General features: G+C 41.2%; 1 protein-coding gene across 1 annotated transcript in view; it reads right to left on the reverse strand.

Moving 5' to 3' along the window:
• Positions 1 to 610: 610 nt before the first annotated feature.
• The window catches only part of NGLY1 (N-glycanase 1), a 45086-nt gene continuing 24115 nt past the window's right edge, over positions 611 to 21581 (reverse strand). Inside the window, exons 5-12 of the mRNA XM_073678004.1 lie at positions 19867 to 20086; positions 18949 to 19070; positions 18068 to 18213; positions 17766 to 17876; positions 13552 to 13716; positions 12430 to 12615; positions 8616 to 8793; positions 611 to 1180 (exon numbers count right to left, since the gene is read on the reverse strand). Coding sequence (XP_073534105.1) covers positions 1005 to 1180; positions 8616 to 8793; positions 12430 to 12615; positions 13552 to 13716; positions 17766 to 17876; positions 18068 to 18213; positions 18949 to 19070; positions 19867 to 20086 — 1304 coding nt within the window. The 3' untranslated portion in view covers positions 611 to 1004. The remainder of the gene's footprint in view (positions 1181 to 8615; positions 8794 to 12429; positions 12616 to 13551; positions 13717 to 17765; positions 17877 to 18067; positions 18214 to 18948; positions 19071 to 19866; positions 20087 to 21581) is intronic.

Raw genomic sequence — 21581 nt, forward strand, 5'->3', positions numbered from 1 at the left:
TGGAAGCAGGGAGCTCTTACCGCCTGTGGCATCCAAAATGATTTTGTCCAGCTTGTCCCCCGAAGAGGCGAGATCCGCGTAACCATGGTCTCTTGTGTCCCTCAATGAAGCGACCGAGAAACAAGCCCTGCTCTGATCATTAATGATTTCCATTAAAAAAAAGTTATGGTCTCAGAAAATGGCGAACCAAATACATTTTTCTTCTTTTTGCAAAGTGCTGAATTTTTTAAAACTATTAATATAATAAAAAACTATAAATTTGCCATGGCAGTAATGTACTGACCTGAAGAATCATGTTATCAGGTCCTTGTTTTACAGCACATTGAAGTCCGTGTAAACAAAACCCCCAAACAAACAATAGCACAATTTGTTTTTTGACTATTTCACCCCACTTGGAATTTTTTAGCACGTTTTTTCAGTGCATTATATTGTGAAAATTAATTGTGCCTTTAAAAACGACAACTCATCCTGCAAAAAAGCAGTCCCTCATACGGCTATGGTGACGGAGAAATACACAAGGATCTTGGAAGAAAGAGAGGAACAAAATAAATTGCCTAAAGTGGGAAGGAGTTAAAAAAATGAAAGCTGAGCTGTAAATGTTTGCTATAGCCGGGGAGACTTTTTTTTTTTCTTTTAGGCACTTTTGATAATGAGATTTTTTTTTTCTAGTAAAAAGTGCATGTAAAATGCCACAACTGTCAAAGCCTTATACTTCTTCATCTATCAAGCAAAAGATATGGCTTCCAAAATCCTTAACAGACATCATATTGTTCAGCTGGATTTTTAAAAACACAATAAAACCTTTAAAACCGTTATAGTCTAAAAACTCCGATCCAGAAGTCGCCAGCTTCATTGCCATCCAGTGTGTCCTTGTATGTGCACCTCGGGGGGGAAACTGTACAACAGTAACGACAGTATCAAACTGTCCATGGAAAAGCTGTAATCTCTCCATCACACGGTGGATCCCGACACAAACAGTCCTTAAAATATGTAGAAATACTAGACTAGGATCGTTCTTTAAGAGTGATAATAATTTCCATAGAGTGTTCAGTCGCACTGAGGCTCTCTCGAAACAATTGCGTATGTTGCCACGCAGCGTCTTCTTCTCCACCGCTCAGATCGGCTTCCAGTACGACGTCTGATGCGTTACCAAACTCTGGGTAAGAATGCAGGGCTGTATCTGCGAAGGGAAAACCAATTTATTGAATAATGGTTTACATCGAAAAGAACAATGTAAAAGGCAAAAAATAATATATAAAGTGTATTATATTATATTCAGGGCAATGCAAGTGTGGGGCATGGTACACAGCAGTCAAGTGAATGCTTGTACAGGCGAGAGCAGAGACACCAGAGCCACCACCCCTATGTGGGGCCATTATTTTGTATGGAGGACTATGTGGGGCCTATTATTCTAAATGGACGACAATGTGGGGCCTATTATTCTGTATGGAGGACTATGTGGGGCCTATTATTCTGTATGGAGGACTATGTGGGGCCTATTATTCTGTATGGAGGACTATGTGGGGCCTATTATTCTGTATGGAGGACTATGTGGGGCCTATTATTCTGTATGGAGGACTATGTGGGGCCTATTATTCTGTATGGAGGACTATGTGGGGCCTATTATTCTGTATGGAGGACTATGTGGGGCCCATTATTCTGCATGGAGGACTATGCGGGGCCTATTATTCTGTATGGAGGACTATGTGGGGCCTATTATTCTGTATGGAGGACTATGTGGGGCCCATTATTCTGTATGGAGGACTATGTGGGGACCATTATACTGTATGGAGGACTATGTGAGGCCATTATTCTGTATGGAGGACTATGTGGGGCCATTATTCTGTATGGAGGACTATGTGGGGCCTATTATTCTGTATGGAGGACTATGTGGGGCCCATTATACTGTATGGAGGACTATGTGGGACCATTATACAGTATATGTGGGGCCCATTATTCTGTATGGAGGACTATGTGGGGCCATTATTCTGTATGGATGACTATGTGGGGCCATTATTCTGTATGGAGGGCTATGTGGGGCCCATTATTCTGTAAGGAGGACTATGTGGTGCCCATTATTCTGTATGGAGGACTATGTGGGGCCCATTATTCTGTATGGAGGACTGTGTGGGGCCCATTATACAGGGTGGGCCATTTATATGGATACACCTAAATAAAATGGGAATGGTTGGTGATATCAACTTCCTGTTTGTGGCACATTAGTATATGGGAGGGGGAAAACTTTTCCAGATGGGTGGTGACCATGGCGGCCATTTAAGTCGGCCATTTTGGATCCAACTTTATTTTGTTCACTGGGAAGAGGGTCATGTGACACAAACTTATTGAGAATTTCATAAGAAAAACAATGGTGTGCTTGGTTTTAATGTAACTTTATTCTTTCATGAGTTATTTACAAGTTTATGACCACTTATAAAATGTGTTCAAAGTGCTGTCCAATGTGTTGTATTGTCAATGCAACCCTCTTCTCCCACTCTTGATACACTGATCGCAACACCGCAGAAGAAATGCTAGCACAGGCTTCCAGTATCCGTTGTTTCAGATGCTGCACATCTCGTATCTTCACAGCATAGACAATTGCCTTCAAATGACCCCAAAGATAAAAGTCTAAGGGGGTCAGATCGGGAGACCTTGGTGGCCATTCAACTGGCCCACGACGACCAATCCACTTTCCAGGAAACTGTTCATGTAGGAATGCTCGGACCTGACACCCATAATGTGGTGGTGCACCATCTTGCTGGAAAAACTCAGGGAACGTGCCATCTTCAGTGCATAAAGAGGGCAACACATCATCATGTAGCAATTTCAGATATCCACACCATACCATCAATTTTTGTGTTCCAACAGTATTGGAGGGATCTATCCACTGTGGGTTAGTGTCAGACCAATAGCAGTGGTTTTGTTTGTTAACTTCATCATTCACCGATCTTACCCCCTTGGACTTTTATCTTTGGGGTCATCTGAAGGCAATTGTCTATGCTGTGAAGATACGAGATGTGCAGCATCTGAAACAAATGATACTGGAAGCCTGTGCTAGCATTTCTTCTGCCATTCCCATTTTATTTAGGTGTATCCATATAAATGGCCCACCCTGTACTTTATACTGGTTGGCCTGCGACTTTGTCCAAGTTTTTCATTTTGTCCCTCGGTGTGTTTGAGTTTGACATCCCTGTTCTACAGGGAGTGATAAGTTGCTGCTACACTTGCCCGGCAGCCCCTTATCTACATGGAAGACAAAAGAAATCGGGTGCTTTGCTTGAATGCCAGCTACCCGACCCTTATCCCCACTGCATCATCTGTCAGGGGAAATTTGGGAACGTCTCATACACATCAGATGGTTGGTTGGTCCCACCGAAATCAACATTTTTAGGCATGAGGGACCTCTAAGTGTGTTCTTAGCTTAAGAAAGAAGAGGTGTCAGATTCAGCTTTGGAAAGACAATGGCGGTGAATATGTAAAGTGGGTTCTCAGATGTGAGAAGTCCAGCAAGTATGAGGGGGGTAGCTTATCGTGTATAGACTTCTACAACTCAATATTGAAGCTGTATGCAATAAGTGCCAAAGCTCTCCCGAGTGTCAATTATGCAGAAGCAAAATTTTTGCAATGTAAAGAACCTCAGTCAGCAGATTACCATCGGGAAGACACCTCTCCTGTACAAATGCATTTTAACAAAAAACTTTCTTGATGAACGTACAGGATAGGAACTTCCAAAAGTGCTGTGAAAAAGACGTAATAAACCCCTGGAACCACTAAAAGATTAACTTACTATATGAAAATGAGAGGGGTTTCCAGGCTGATGATACTGATGACCCATCTTTTAGGATAGGTCATCAGTAGGAGATTGATGGGTGTCCGATGTCCTGAACCCCCACTAATTAGCTGTTTCCAGCTCTGGTGATGGCCAGCTGTAAACAGGTGCTGAACTGCATTACTAGAGAACGGCCACTACACAGAAAGGAGCCGCGGTGTCCTTACTCTGACACTGTACATCCAGCCTTCATTGATTAGATGCTAACTATTTAGTTTTAAGGGGTTTCCCTGTCCCCACAGCGCAGTTTCTTTTAAAAGAACAGACAGCTTTCCTCATCCTCCCAGGGTCCTGTGTCGAGTCTGCAGCACTGACGTCACATGGACAGCACTGCAACCAATAATTGAGCCCAGCGGTTCTGCCCAATTTGATGCTACGAGCAGCTGAGCTTACTGATTTGCTGCCAATGAGACCTTAGCAATGCAGCCAATAACAGACAAGCAGTGTCAAAGACTTAGTGAGGGACCTGGGGAGGGTGAGTAAACGACAATTTTGTTTTTTTAACCGGTTCAGGACCGCCCACTGTACATAAACGTCGGCGCTGCCTGGGCTCTGTGCAGCGCCGACGTTTAAAAACGGTGGGTGGTCCCGCAGCGCTCAGGACCCCCAGGGTCCTGCAAGCGCTGCGGTTCTGGTGCAGAGCGATAGCTCTGACAGGGGTCATCATCGGGACCTGATTGGATGTTAACCCTTGCTATCTTCTATATGCCGCGATCTATCGTGATCGCGGCATATAGAAGATAGTGAGAGGAGAGGGGGTCGTCAACAAACCTCTCCGACGGCCCCCTGATGCCTTCCAGGACCTGCCGTTGTTATGGCAGCTGGAGGTCACATGACCGCCTCCAGATCTGCCATATATGGTGTCCTGCTAGGCTCAGCCTGCAGCTGAAGCCTGGCAGGAGACACTGACTGTGAAACAGTCAGCAAAGATGTCATGCGATGTAATACATGTCTATTACATTGCAAGACATCAGTGATTAGAAAAATAAAAATTAATGTGCCATACAGGGACTAAGTAATAATGTAAAAAAAAAAGTCAAAAAAATGTTTTCAAACTATTAAAAAAAAAATCACAAAATAAATAAAAATAAATAAAATATTAAACCAATAAATCCGTATATTTATGCAAAAACAAAAAAAGTACACATATTTGGTATCACCGCGTCCGAAACAACCCGAGCTATAAAACTGTCACACTAATTAACTCCTTCTGTGCACACCGTAATAAAAATAAATAAAAAACGGAGCAAAAAACTATGCTTTTTCATCATATCGCCAAACAAAAAGTGGAAAAAAATGCGATCAAAAAGCAAAATGGAAATAAAAATGGTACCGCTGAAAACGTCATCTTGTTCCGCAAAAAAAGCCACCATACAGCTCCATCAGTCGAAAAATAAAAAAGTTATAGCGCTGAGAATAAAGCGATGCAAAAAAATATTTTTTCTATAAAATTGTTTTTTATTGTGTAAAAGCGCCAAAACATAAAAAAAATATACAGTAAGTGTAGTATCGCTGTAAACGTACTGACCCGAAGAATAATGCTGCCTTATCACTTTTACCACACGCAGAACGGCATAAAAAAAACCCTCAAAAAACAATTCCTGAATTGTTGGTTTTTGTTAATTTTACCTCCCAAAAAACGGAATAGAAAGCGATCAAAAAATGTCACGTACCCAAAAATGGTACCAATAAAAATGTCAACTCGTCCCACAAAAAACAAGCCGTCACATGACTCTGTCGGCCGAAATATGGAAAAATTATACCTCTCAAAATATGGTGATGCAAAAACTAGATTTTGCAAAAAAAGCGTCTCTTAGTGTGTGACAGCTGTCAATCATAAAAACCCGATATAAATCTGGTATCTCTGTAATTGTACCGACCCGAAGAATAAAGTAATCTAATCAGTTATATCACACGAGGAACGGCGTAAAAAATAAATAAAACCAATTCTTCACCTGCTACTGATTTGTTTATTATGTCTCCGAAAGATCGCAGTAAGGCTCTGCTCACATTTATCCTGCGCTCTGCGCTAAGCGCTTACACCAGAATTTCCGTGTAAATCTCTGAAATACGTGATTCAGACGGAACCCATGACGGAAGATTCCCTGTAATGAGGCAGATATAGGCCACTGTGGATGCCGTCTGGCCTGTGATCCCACAGTGTCAGTTTTTTTAGGCGTGCATAAAAGTGCGGTTGGCCACAGTTTTGTGCACTTCTGAAAAAAGGACACCGCTAAACAGAGGCCAGACGGAGTCCAGAGTAACTCTGCTGCCTCATTACAGTGAATGGATCCCGCAGGGGTTTCATCTGAATTACATCACTTGGAAATTTAGATGGAAACCCCGATGTAAGTGCTCAGCATAGAGCGCCGGATAAATGTTACGTAAAATGTTCCCAATAAAAGCTTCAACTCAGTCCTCAAAAAAAGCTAGTCCCCACTCAGGTCCGTCATCTGTTAAAAATATTCCAAGTTACTGGTAGCAGAAAGGCTCTGGAAAAGCGAAATGGCCCTTGCCCCCCAAAAGAAATTCAGAAAATTTTGTGCTCCCAAATCCAAATGCCTATTCTAAAATAATTTGTTCTCCAATTGTAAAATAGCACTCCGTCCCCCCCAGATCTCACCGTATGGCTAAGCGGTACGATACAGCCACATATGGGGTATTGCCACTTTTAGAAGAAATTGTGTGACACATTTCGGCACCATTTTTACCCATTGCCTTGTGTGAAAATGTAAAATCTGAGGGTAAAACATTTTTTTGTGGTAAAAATATAATTATGTTTTTTTCACTGCCCAATGGTATAAATTTAAAAATTAAAAAATACTCACTACTTCCCTAGATGAATTCCTTGAGAGGTGTAGTTTACAAAATGGGGTCACTTGTGGGGGTTTCTGCTGTTTCGGCATGTCAGCAACTCTTCAAATGTGACATGGTGTCGGCAACCTATCCCAGCCAACATAGCGCTCCTTTCTCTTCCGAACCCTGCCGTACACCAAAGCAGTGGTTTTCCCCCACATATGGGGTATCAGCGTACTCAGGAGAAATTGCACAACAAATTTCATGGTGCAATTTCTCCTGTTATCCTTATGATAATGCAAAATTAGGGAATGAAAAACATTTTTTGTGGGAAAAATGTGAAAATTTTATTTTTACGGCTCAATATTATAAACTTCTGTGAAGCAGCTGGGGGTGCAAAGTGCTCACCACACATCTAGATAAGTTCCCTAAGGGGTCTAGTTTCCAAAATGGTGGCACTTGTGGGGGGTTTCCACTGTTTAGGCACATTAGGGGCTCCCCAAATGCAACATGGCGTCCGCTAATTATTCAAACAAATTTTACATTCAAAAAGTCAGATGGCGCTCCTTCCGTTTCAAACCCTGCCCTGAGCCCAAACAGTGGTTTGCCTCCACATATGGGGTATCAGCGTGTTCAGGGGAAATTGCACAACAAATTTCATGGTGCAATTTATCCTATTACCCTTATGATAATGCAAAATTAAGGGATGAAAAACGTTTTTGTGGGAAAAATGTGAAAATTTAATTTTTACAGCTCAATATTATAAACTTCTGTGAAGCACCTTGGGGTTCAAGGTGCTCACCACACATCTAGATAAGTTCCCTAAGGGGTCTAGTTTCCAAAATGGTGTCACTTGTGAGGAGTTTCCACTGTTTAGGCACATTAGGGGCTCCCCAAACGCAACATGGCGTCTGCTAATTATTCAAACAAATTTTACATTCAAAAAGTCTAATGGCGCTCCTTCCCTTTCAAACCCTGCCGTGCGCCCAAACTGTAGTTTTCCCTCACATATGGGGTATCAGCGCGCTCAAGAGAAATTGCACTACAAATTGTGTATTCCATTTTTTCCTGTTACCCTTGTGAAAATAAAAAAATTGGGTCTAAAGTAACATTTTTGTGAAAAAAAGTTAAATGTTCATTGTTTTCTTCCACATTCCAAAAATTCCCGTGAAACACCTGAAGGGATAATAAACTTCTTGAATGTGGTTTTGAGCACCTTGAGGGGTGCAGTTTTTAGAATGGTGTCACTTTTGGGTATTTTCTGTCATAAAGGCCCCTCAAAGTCACTTCAAATAAGATGTGGTCCCTAAAAAAAATGTTTTTGTAAATTTTGTTGAAAAAATGAGAAATCGCTGCTCAACTTTTAACCCTTATAGCTTCCGAACAAAAAAAAAATTTGGTTCCAAAAATTGTGCTGATGTAAAGTAGACATGTGGGAAATGTTATTTATTAACTATTTTGTGTGACATATCTCTCTGATTTAAGGGCATGAAAATTCAAAGTTTGAAAATTGCAAAATTTTCGCCAAATTTCCGATTTTTTCACAAATAAACGCAAGTGATATCGAAGAAATTTTACCACAATCATGAAGTACAATATGTCACAAAAAAAAATCTCATAATCAGGGGAATCCGTTGAAGCGTTCCAGAGTAATTACTTCATAAAGTGACAGTGGTCAGAAATGAAAAAATTGGTCCGGTCACGAAGGCAAAAACAGGCTCTGGTGCGAAGTGGTTAAAACAAACTGCAGCAAGGTAACAGGTTTTCCGAAACAGGAAAACCTCCTTTAAGTTTTAAAATCTTCGACGGAAAACATATTATTCAGCACACCCATGTTAGTAGGTGCTTTATTATATGCTGGTGGGAGTCCAGAGCGAAGAACTTGTTAGACAATCTCAAGACTGACCAGAAGCTCTGGAGCATTTTCTTCCAATCCTTTAATTGTCTTTCAAAACTTTGATAACTTTCTTAATAAACATTAGGCCAAACTTACCAGCACTAACTTCCACTTGTGTGTCTTGTGAACGCAACTGCCAGTTTATGTTTCCACTGTGGAAAGTCTGGCTACTGGAGCGGACACTTATATTTTCAATGCTCAATCCCACTGATGCACATTCAAACTTCCAGCCAATTTTAGCAGTGGATGCACCTTCAGTTCGGGCCAGATATACCTGTAATACAGAGATAGGGTTATTGGTTCTGGGGAGGAGACTGATATATTGTAGTTACTGAGTACGACTGTGCTTGCACAAGAGAGGAATATTTTTTTTATTGCCAGGAGAAAAGTGGCTGTCAGAGAAGTCTGGTAATGTTCGACTCCATCATGAAACAAACATGCATGTTCGGCCGAAGTGTGCATGTTTTTGGGGAGTCAGAGAAGACAGCAGGCAGCCAAGAGTAACCTTGTGGGCCTGATTCATCATGACCAGCATTGATCACGCCGGTATTGATGTAGAGACGTGCTGGAGTCATACGCTCCTTATTCCTGAAAAGGCATACAACTCTTCATGAATCAGGAGAGTTGGACGAGTGGCGTGCACCTCCGTGTGTGTCCCGCCACAAATCCTACTCCAGTCACTGCTGGAGTAAGTTTTGTAGTGTAGCAAACACTGCCACTCCAAAAAGGTCACATCATTTTTGCGCAGCCTCAAGTTGCGCCAAAATTATGTGAGTTTTCAAAGCTTTTTGTGCCAGAATAGTGGCATACAAATTTTGATAAATCTGGCCTTATGTGTTTAAGCTAAAGATGAGAAAAAAGATTACATCCTTCAATCTAGTTTAATTTTCAAATTCATGTCCAAGAATCAAAGCAGAGAAAGTGATAAAATAATATATACAGTTAGGTCCAGAAATATTTGGACAGTGACACAAGTTTTGGCATTTTAGCTCTTTAACAAAACATATTCAAGATACAGTTACATAATAATGTTGGCTTAATGTGCAGATTCTCAGCTTTAATTTGAGGGCATTCGCATCTCAATTGGAGTAAGGGTTTAAGAATTAAAGCTCTTTAAGATGTAGCTGCCTCTTGTTAAAGGAACCAAAAGTGATTAGACAATTATCTCAAAAGTTATTTAATGGGCTGCATGGGCTATTCCCTCTGGAGCGGATTCCAGATGTGGCATTCACATTTGGAAGCTGTTGCTGTGAACCCACAATATGCGGTCAAAGGAGCTTTTAATGGAAAAGAAACAGACCATCATTAGGCTGAAAAAAGAAAAAATCCATCAAAGACAGCAGAAACGTTAGGAGAGGCCAAATAAACAGTTTGCTACATTCGGCAAAAAATGGATGTCAACGGAAGACAACAGTGATGGATGATCGCAAAATTCTTTCCATGGTGAAGAAAAGCCCCTTCACAGCATCCACCCAAGTGAAGAACACTCTCCAGGAAGTAGGTGTTTCAGTATCTAAGTCTACTATAAAGAGAAGACTTCATGAGAGCAAACGCAGAGGGTTCACCACAAGGTGCAAGCCATTAATCAGCCTTAAAAATAGGCCAGATTAGACTTTGTCAAAAAAAATCTAGCCAGTCCAGTTCTAGAACAGCATTCATTCAAATGAACAATGACCCAAAGCATACTGCGAAAGCAACCCAGGTGTTTTTTTAAGGCAAAGAAGATCTCAAACCCATCAAGCATGCACTTCACATGGTTAAGACAAAACTAAGTGTAACCATCATTTACATTTTTATTACATAAATTAATAGTACACGTGGAAATAAGTGACTTTGTAATATATCTTATCTGAGAAATCTGATTCTTTCTCTGCCAGGGCTGACGTTCATTCACAAAATTCTCAGTTCCTGGGTGAATTCCGTATTCAGTGAAGACAGACTTTCTCATTACTGAGATAGGAGTTGGCAGCTGCTACTGATGAGATTCTATGAAGACCAGAGGAGGAGCTGTACCTCTACCATCCTGGGTGCTGGGCTGTGACGTGCGGTGAAACTGCCCACAGCCCAGTCAATCAGGGGGGAGCGCGTCACTGGGTCACACCTGGGGGAATCCAGAACTTGATGTGACACCAGCGGATATCAGAGCCGGCTGCAGCTGGGGTCACGTGATGCGGAGTGAGCGGTAAGCAATAGCGCCACTCACAAGCACTTATAACAATGGAAGGTATTTACAAAAAGACTTCTTTCCAATGTTTAAATCAATGGGTACATTATTTTTTGTAGTGGAAAACCTCTTTAAATCTAAGTTATTCCATTATTTTATTTCATTCTCTGCTTTTGGTATTTTTTTTATTCCCTTCATGCCTTGGCTAAATTTTGTCTTTGCACTTGAATTTTTTCCCTCCACTTCTCCCAAGAATCATAACGTTTTATTACTCTATCAAGATATCTACTCGAGGGCATGTTATTTTGCGTGATGATTTGTAGTTTTGTATGACACCATTAATTTTACCATATAATGAACAGAAAAAAACATGATAAAAAAATCCTAATTGCATTGAAACGGTAAAAAACAAACAAAAACAAATCACAATTCCACTATAATTTTTTGGGGTTATTTTTACGGGGTTCAGTGTATAGTAAAAATGTCCTAAAATGATCAGAAAATTACAGCAAATCAAAACTTTTTTTTCCCTTTTTTATGGATAAATTTGTATTTTAAAAGATCAGACATTTGCAGGAAAATATGTTTTTTTTACATTTCTTTATTTTTAATTGGAGAAAAAGGTGGGGGGTAAGTAAACTTAAATTTTTTCTTTTATTTCTTGTTAATGTTTCACAAAAAATTTTCTACTTCTAGTCACCCTTGACTTGCTTGTAATTTATACTGCAATACTTCACTATTACAATATATAGTGAATTTAACAATCTTCTACAATGCCCGACCGCAGGCACAAAAAGCACAAAGATGACAGTATTGGGAGCCTCTTCAGAAGGCCATCAGCATGTCTCTTAAATGCCTCTGTCAGTGATTAACACAGCTTTTATGGGGTAAAACAGTGATTGGGGATGGCTCCTGTTGCTACCGATAGTGGCAGGTGATGGCTGTATAACACAGCCGTCCACCGCAACGTACGGAGTGGGCTTAGCTCCTGAGCCTGCTCTTTATACACCCATATCTGAAATGCGCCATACATGTATGGAAATATCACAAAGGGAATAAATTCTAGGCTACCTCTTTAAAGGGAATCTGTCAGTAGGATCAACCTTCCTAAGCTGTCTATATGGGCATGTAGGTCACAGAAAGCTAAACAAAATGGTACCTTGATATCTGTGATCCAATGCGTTATTACAGAGAAATTCCAGTTTTCTCTTAATATGTAAATGAGCTGTAGGACGCACACAGATCTCCCCAAGAATTTCACTCCAGAGCTTATTTTAAATGAAAGGGGGAGATACCAGTGTGAGACATGTAGATCAGGAAAGCAGACTGTCAGTCATTACTTGTCTCACATTGGTAATGTCCCCTTTCATTTAAAATAAGCTCTAGAGGCAGATTCTCTGGGAGATCTTGTGTCCAGCCCATAGATCTTAATAGCTTATCAATATATTAAGAAAAATTAGGATTTTTCTCGGATAAAATATCACATTGCAAATATCAAAGTATCATGTTATTCAGCTTTCTATGACCTACATGACCCCTATAGATGGCTTAGGAGGGTTGATCCTACTGACAGATTCCCTTTAAGTCCATGTTCAGACATGAGGATTTTTGTTGTGGACTTTTTGAAGAAACAATGTCATTTTCATCAAATATAACAAAACAATATCATTTTTACTAAAATCTCCACTTATCTTATGTATATCAGAGTTGGCTTTGATCAATCACATTTGATCAATTTAGACTTACCATTTTCCAGTCATTCTCCACTTTCCGACATATAGACTCTGTCACCCAGACTCCATTTTCCCAGCCACTGATCACTTCGTTGTTACTTGAGACTCTCGTATAGCGATCGTCGACAACGTTGTACTGAAGATGGAAACGTCTGTCAGCTTTCTCTTCTTCAGTGGGTACAAAAATAAAACTTTTGGCCTGAAGTCAAACAGAAGCATCACAATCATTCCAGATACAACCATTATATCTCTTGATAGTGTTAAGATGGAGCAATTATAGAACAGTCCTCTCTATGATCTACGCTGCTTTCTGCTCTTCTATAGACATTCTGCCTTGAGCTGAGGACTTGCATAATATAAAATATTGGCACACAATGATTGCAGCTTATAAACAATTAAATGTAGTTAAATCGCACAGATTCTGGCAGGAGCGGCCAACCGTTTAGTTAGAATGGGGTTCACCAGACTCTCTCAATAGCGGATGTCACCGTTTTTTTGCCACCTAATCTGAGAGCAGTAGAATATAGAGACAGAGACCCTGATTCCAGAAATGTGTCACTTACTGGGCTGCTTGTTGTAGTTTGGATAAAATCAGTTTTATCAGCAGGAGATTATCACTAGAGGACTAGTAAACATGCTGCCATGTAGTACAACCCTGCCCCACCACCGATTGGCAGCATTCCGTGTACATTGTGCATAGGCAGAAAGCTGCCAATCAGTGGTGTGGACAGGGTTATACAGAGCTCAGCATTCAGAGAACTGGTAGATCTACAGGTATTTTTGGGGGTGGAGGAATGTGTGTATACAAAAAAATCATGGCGACATGTTGGATTTTGATCAAAATAACCCATTCAAGTCTATGGGTCCATGAAAAATCACTGACACTAGCCATTGTCATCTGTGGGCTGTCCATGACTATCCATTACCACAATAGATAGGAGAAATTTAGCAATTTTATTTTTTCAGTACGAGAAAATTGCTGATGAATCACTGATGGTATAAAAGGACACACTGACCAATCTCTGATGAAATTCAGATCCAAAACCCTGATGAATAACGGTCTGGGTTTTTAGATGCAAGAAAAATCACTGGTGTCTTATGAGACCTTAGCTGCTCATATGGGGTCTTTAATTACCTGCAAGCCAACTTCTCCTCGTGCCACCCGCCAGGCTACAGATCCGGACACTCGACCACCGAGCTCACCAGCTTTGGGCGTCTTTGGAGACATAAACTCCACAATCTCCACTATCAGCCTCCCAAGCAGCTCCTTTTTTCTTTGTTCTGGCAAGGACTGTTGTCGCTAAAAGTAATACACAAAAATTATCCGGGTCATTACAATGTAGAAGTATTGATGCCACATAGAGATAAGTGTAAGAAACTGAAAATAGAGAGGATAAAAAACTGCTATTAGATTTCAGTAACTCTTGTGGCAACGTGTCGGCCGGCGCACAGCACGTGGCTCTATGTGGAAGGGCCGCAATGCTGATCTTCTGATCTGTTCCAGACTTCTTCATTATGTGGGTCCATCATAGGAGGGATATGTGCAAGCTGACTACACAGATGTGCATAGCAAGGCTATAAAATCATTCAAGACTATGCAAATATGAAAAACTTGAATTAAAAAAAATCTTTAGCACATCTGTTGCAGTGTATTATTGACTGAAAGGATAGTCCAGCAAACCAGATCAAACTGTGAGCCAATTACGCTATAAGAAGCCAGTATCAGCGAGAAATGAACATGAAGCTGGTCATGCATAGTACATAGTGCAGAACTAGTACATTTCCACTGGGATTGCTCACCATCTAACGTATATTGGGTTCTCTTGACTCTCTAGAATAGCTATAATCTGCTTAACATACGGCAGACAATTTTCCTCAGTATTAACAACATATAACAGCCACGAGGTATCTCTTAAAATATAACCTTTAATAAATCTCTAAAAAGAGAGTACATAGTAAATACCTCCAAAATTCGATACCAGTCCTTAATTACATCCTGTTTATATCCAAATTGAGAAATACTACCTCTAAAAATATCAAAACAAGAGGCAGAGGATGCCAAGCAATAGCAAAAATAGTTCTAAAACACGTAATGCCTAGACCGCCCTATAAGATGCAAACATATGACCTACAAAAAGGCCAATAATTTCCAACCAATCCTGGTCAGTAAATGAAAAAACATACATCTGGATGCATCTGGAGATAGTGGTAGCAGCACTCTGTACCACTGAGATGGACTCTCACCATTGTGAGGGTCATTACATTTTTTAAGTCACTTGGCATTTTAAGGCACAGAGTCACTTTGTTGCTCTTCTGTATGGCCGATGCCCCCCAAAAAATACCAAATACACTCCCCTGATGAATCCCCGATAAGGAGGAAGAAACGCGTCGGAAGGGATCTTTTTTGTGGGTGACATTGTTAGGACATATTTGGGTACTGCCCTTGTTAGGGCGGGAGCTAACACCAGGGGCACGACAGGGTAGATTTTCTCCTGAGGAACCAATGGACTGAAGGGGATGAAGAAACCCGAACGATGCCCACATGCACAAAAAATGGGTGAGATCCACACATGTCACTAATATTTGATAACACTGTATGTTTTTTCATTTACTGACCATGATTGGTTGGAAATTATTGGCCTTTTTTGTAGGTCATCTGTTTGCATTCTAATAGGACGGTCTAGGCATTACGTGTTTTGGAACTATTTTTGCTATTGCTTGGCATTCTCTGCCTCTTGTTTTGATATTTTTAGAGGTAGTATTTCTCAATTTGGATATAAGCAGGATGTAATTAAGGACTGGTATATAATTTTGGAGGTATTTACTATATACTCTCTTTTTAGAGATTTATTAAAGGTTATATTTTAAGAGATACCTCGTAGCTGTTATATGTTCTCTTGACTCTCTCCTGACTTGCTGTCACAGGAAAGAAGGCATTAGAGTTGAGCAAAAAGTTTCAAATGACCCTACTCCAGCAGTCATGTCGGTAGTCTCTGGCCGCCGAACCAGAGCCCTATGGACCTCTTGCTACCTGCAACGTCACCATTGCAGCATGATGCACGCACGATGACGGCGAGCCTGGCCTACAAATTAGACGTTCTGGAGATGCCAGCAGGTTCACAGGACTCTAGTCTGCTAGCCATGGACTACAGGCATGATCGCTGGACCAAGGTCTTATGAACACAAATCTGGCCCACAGGGTGGTTTTATTTGCCCGCAAACCAGGACCACCACCCCTATGTGCCGCCATTATTCTGTATAGAGGACTATGTGGGGCCCATTATTCTGTAAGGAGGACTATGTGGAGCCCATTATACTGTATGAAGGACTATGTGAGGCCCATTATTCTGTATGGAGGACTATGTGGGGCCCAATATTCTGTATGGAGGACTATGTGGGGCCCAATATTCTGTATGGAGGACTATGTGGGGCCCAATATTCTGTATGGAGGACTATGTGGGGCCCATTATTCTGTATGGGGGACTATGTGGGGCCCATTATTCTGTATGGGGGACTATGTGGGGCCCAATATTCTGTATGGAGGACTATGTGGGGCCCATTATTCTGTATGGAGGACTATGTGAGGCCCATTATTCTGTATGAAGGACTATGTGAGGCCCAATATTCTGTATGGAGGACTATGTGGGGCCCAATATTCTGTATGGAGGACTATGTGGGGCCCAATATTCTGTATGGAGGACTATGTGGGGCCCATTATTCTGTATGGGGGACTATGTGGGGCCCAATATTCTGTATGGAGGACTATGTGGGGCCCATTATTCTGTATGGAGGACTATGTGAGGCCCATTATTCTGTATGGAAGACTATGTGGGGCCCATTATTCTGTATGGAGGAACTATGTGGGGCCCATTGTTCTGTATAGAGGACTATGTGGGGCCCATTGTTCTGTATGGAGGACTATGTGGGGCCCATTATTATGTATGGAGGACTATGTGGGGCCCATTATTGTGTATGGAGGACTATGTGGGGCCCATTATTCTGTATGGAGGACTATGTGAGGCCCATTATTCTGTATGGAGTACTATGCGAGGCCCATTATTCTGTATGGAGGACTATGCGAGGCGCATTATTCTGTATGGAGGACTATGTTAGGCCCATTATTCTGTATGGAGGACTATGTGAGGCCCATTATTCTGTATGGAGGACTATGTGAGGCCCATTATTCTGTATGGAGGACTATGTGAGGCCCATTATTCTGTATGGAGGACTATGTGAGGCCCATTATTCTGTATGGAGGACTAAGTGGGGCCCATTATTCTGTATGGAGGACTGTGTGGAGTTTTTCATTTTGGCCCTCCTATTCCATGAATTTCAAGGAACATGTATCTATTATAATCTATATAAATGATCACATCGCCCCCCCCCAAAAAAATATAAATTAAATATAAAAATATATATTTAAATTTTTCTACCAATTCGTGGATCATATTCGCTCAATAAAGTGAATTGGCCCATCATATACATGCATAGCACTCTGATGCCATCCATGAGTGTGACAGCGGTGGGTGTGGACTGCGCCAAGGGCCATGCTTACCCTGGAAAGGTGTGACTAAGAGACAACCTGGTTTTCGCTAAAGCCTCTGGTAGTGATAGGCTTGGCTGCAGGTAGTCACTCCAGGGCAGTCCTCGGACCTGCAGCAGCTGACCACCGGGGCAGAGCAGGAGCAAGTATGCAGAGAACAGGAGGGAGAGACAGGAGAGTATTCAGATGGTCGGGGCAGGCAGCAGAGGTGGTGAGGTCAGACAGAACGGGTAAATGAGCCCGGTCAGAAACAGGGTCAAATCAAGCATGCACAAAAGCGGAAACCTAGAGACACATTGCAACTAGGAATCTAAGCTCAGGCAAAGATGAGGAGGGAAGAGCTGCCTAATATATCCCTAGTCTGACAGGGGATAGGCTGGGGAGAACACAGTAGGGTTAAATTCCTTGCTGGATCTGGTCGTGCCTCACTATAGCCAGGTGGAGACAGCAGGGATATGCAGCAGAGTTTGCATGAGGACTCAGCACAGAGTCGTGCTGACACAGGGAGGAGCAGAGCGGCGAACACAGTGAGTATGGCGGTGCTGAAAAGGCATGAGAGTCACCAGCGTGGCAATGAGTAGGAGAAGTTTAGATTTTCAATTATTCTTTCTATATGATAAAAACATATGCCATGGTGAAATGGACATACATCACAAATGAATGAAAACATTTTTTCACTACCCAAAAAAATATTTATGGATGTCAGAATGATGCTTGACGCAGAGTGAGAATTTTAAAATTGGTTTTCAAATCACTATAATACAACACATGCTGTCTCTTACTAAACAATCTAAGTATTTTCTTACCGTCTTGTTGAGACCAGCAATCGTTTCTCTTAACCAACTTTCTCGAACATCTTTTCTCCTGGAGATGACTTCTTCATGTTTACACGAATACCTCCAAGTGACGTCCACAACCTAAAGGCAGGATTTAAAAGTTCAAACATCCATTGGAAGACAGGTCTATGTATCTGCTTTCTTATCAAATGGATGGGCTAGGAATATGCAGGAGAGAGAAGAAACCTTTCACAGACATTTAACGTGGTCACAATATGCTGCAATGGTGACTATATGTTGCATATATGAATTTAGTCATAGGTTAGACATACCTCGTCTTTGGAGAATGCAATGATATATGAAAGCTTTTTCCCCCATCCGACTTCATACAGGAGGGGCTTGTCACAGGCATTCTCACAGGGGTCACAATGAAGCCATCTGTTTTGAGATGAAGAGAACACCTCAGTCCAGACATGATCTGCAGAGTGTGAAAACATGCACTTATTTGTGACATGGCATTGTTGATTTCATTAAAGGGTTAAAATAATTAAAAAAAAAACACAGGTAGGATTACACCAATATAAAACTAAAATATCAGGATATCCTTTTACGTATTGCATTTTAGAGTAGAGTTAAGTTTAGTCAAGCATTCAAGGATTATTCACGAGAAAACAAGTTATTCTCTAGTCAATGGATAGGAGATCACTTGCTGATCACTGGTGGTCTGACTGCTGGGATTCCCAAGATCGGAGCTTTGGAACCCTGAGAACGGGGCTCGGAAGTCCCAAAGACAATGAATGAAGTGGAGGAAGAGTATGAGAAACGGCGCTGTACAAGATGGAGCTGCAAAGCTCAGTTCTTAGGGTTCCAAAGCCCTGACCTCGAGATTGATGGAGGTGTCAGTGGTTGGACCCCTGCAATCAGCAAGTTATCCCCTATCTAATGGACAGAAGATAACTTGTTTTCTTCTGGAGTAACCCTATAAGACAAACGCCACAAGCCAAGTTAAAACAAATGGGTCAGATTACACTTATGAAACAAAGTTTTTGATTTAAAATTTTTAAAGAGCTTTTCTTCCCAGTAGTTTAGGCGTAGAAAGTCTCTATCAGTAATATGTAAATGTTATATTCACCTAATTTTATACCTTTGGTTCCTCCATCTCAATATCAAAGAGAATATAAGATGGGATGTTGTTTTTTAGTCTCCAGCTCACCTGTAGTGTCCCACACATATCGTGCTTCCAGCCCCAAAGCCCTGCAGCATAAGGTAAAGCAGTTTGCCCATTCCCCGCACCGTCCACGTCTGGTTTCCAAAAGCTTTCCTGGGTCGTTGTATCTAAGATGTTAAAAAAATAAAGGATTTCAGCAAACATACTGTGTACTTACTCACCTTGCACATAGAAATCAGCAAGTCTTTCTAACTATTGAATTATTTGTTTAAAACATTAAAGAATTTGAAAGTAATGGAAATTATTTTTTGATAACATTTATTTACCCTCAATGTTTTAGGAAGCCAACTAAGTATATTCCCCGCCTCCTGCTTGGCTGACGACATCTTTGCCTGATGAGGCTGGCAGTCAAGCAGGAGGCGGCGGCGCTAGGCGGGACATAGAGGTTTCAGATCTACAGCCTAATTTGCGTTTGAATTGAAAAGCTGATGTCTCAGTAACGAACGAACGGACTGGTCATGTAAAGGTAAAGGTATTATTGGACTTGTACTTGAAAGACCTACATGTGCATATAAATGGTTTGGGGGGTGAAATTCTTCTGATAGATTCTCTTTAAAAGATGATTCAGGACCTTAAAATTGTGACAAGAGTTGGACCTCTTCCAATAATGGGATGTATGTATGGTTTCTTAATTAAAAATATAATCAATGGCAGTACATGGCTAAGGGAATTTTCGCCCATCTCTAATCACTTATTGTGAACTCACGCCCTGGCACAGGAATATCAAATTTTATATCAGTAAAAGCCAATAATTCTATAGTAAGCCATATACAAATTATGATAGAGCCTACATGTTTCCTTTCTAAATGGACTTGAAAATTTACATACAGGAAAAAAACCATAAATGCTTGAAGAGATACATAGATTTCATGTATAAATGACAAAAGAGACTAGAAATCCCACCTTGGGAACCTGTTGACGTACTGACACTTCCTGCAGTAATGATTCTCCACCCGGTTGGCCCCCCACCGTAAGTCATCCTCAGAGGGAGAAAGTGATTCTTTAGCCTCTGTCTGCTCCCCACATCTACTACAAGGAAGATTGTTCACCCAACTAAAGAACTGTTCCTTGAACCAACGCAGCAGCTCTAACGTCAAGAAATCATCTTCGTTCATGCTGGTATCTGTAGAGAAAGGGTGGAAGAACAAGTACATTCGTTAGACAAATTCAAATATCTTTTTTTTTTTATACATTTTTTAAAAGTTTTTTTCCCGCAATCAGGCAATTTTCAGACTGTAATACATTATATGCTTGTAAAAGCTGATTACATAAAGGCTGTATGGATGCCTAACTATGATACCGGTCAGCCATAGACTGATACAGCATCCATAGAACACATCCATCACCCATAGGCTACTACAGCAAGTGTTAAAGGGAATCTCACACCTAATCTGAGAGCAGCAAGACATAGAGGCAGAAACCCTGATTCCAGCGATGTGTCACTTACAGGACTTCATGTTGTATTTTTTATGAAATCCTCGTTTTTTCTGCTGCAGATCTAGCAGTTCTCTGTATAACCCTGCCACATCACTCATTGACTGGTTTCTGTGTACACTGTGCATAGGCAGAAAGCGGTCAATCAATGGTGAAGGAGGAGTTATACAGAGCTCATAAATATGGAGGACTACACGGCAGAAGGTTTACTAGTCCTCTAGTGATAATCTCCTGCTGATAAAACTAAGATTTTTATCAAAACTACAAAAAGCAGAGTGGAATTAGGGTCTCTGTCTTTAGATCATGCAGATCTCAGATTAGGTGTTAGAAACTTGGTGACAGATTCATGAAGAGCTATTCAAAAGCCCATAAACCAGCGTGATTCACTCGCTACTTTACCCGGAAAAATTGCTGTAACTTCTAAAAGAGACAGTCGACCGTGCTGAAATTTGGACTGTTCATAAGTTCATGAGAAGTGAGAGTGCAATGAACCTCAGTGACTACACACATCCTTGAGCTGAGAGGTCTTGGGACTTGTCGCCCCACCGGTCGTCTCCACTACGAGATGGACTTGCTGCGCACCTTTCTACACGTCGGTAGTTTGTGTGGTGCTAGCATATCACTCCTGACAAATTCCTTCTTCATTTGTTAACAATGTGAAATTTTGTTAACAATTGTGAAAACTTATTGAAAAACTGAGTCCTTAAAGATGTGCCAAACTGAGTTTCTAAAGAAGTTTGGATGCTGAAATCCGCTGTCCAAACCGGGTATTCTGTTATTGGCGAATAAGATGGATCGTACAGGGTAGGCATGATGGAGGACATCCAAAAATGTCTGCAGAAACAATTCAAGATGTGAAACATCGACTTCTGGCATCTCTATGTAAATCGTTGCACAGCTCTTCCCAGGAAACAGGCATGTCGTATTCCGCATGTCAACGAGCGGCCAAGAAAGGTTGTGTTCGCCAATACAGAGTCACTGTCGTTCAAGAATTGAAAGAGCCCGATCAAGAGAAAAGAATTCGTTATTGCCAGATTTTTTCCTTTGGGGCCATTTGAAGGGTCGATGTATGGCAACAAGCCACGAACATTACTGGCACTCCGAGAGAACATAGAGCGAGAAATTCAGGCTATGACCCCAGACCTCCTACAGAATACATTCAACAATATGGAATGGCGCGTGCA

The sequence above is a fragment of the Phyllobates terribilis genome, unplaced genomic scaffold (genome assembly GCF_046119375.1).
Source record: "Phyllobates terribilis strain yellow unplaced genomic scaffold, ASM4611937v1 Scaffold_4__5_contigs__length_816908805, whole genome shotgun sequence".
In the NCBI taxonomy this organism is placed as follows: Eukaryota; Metazoa; Chordata; class Amphibia; order Anura; family Dendrobatidae; genus Phyllobates; species Phyllobates terribilis.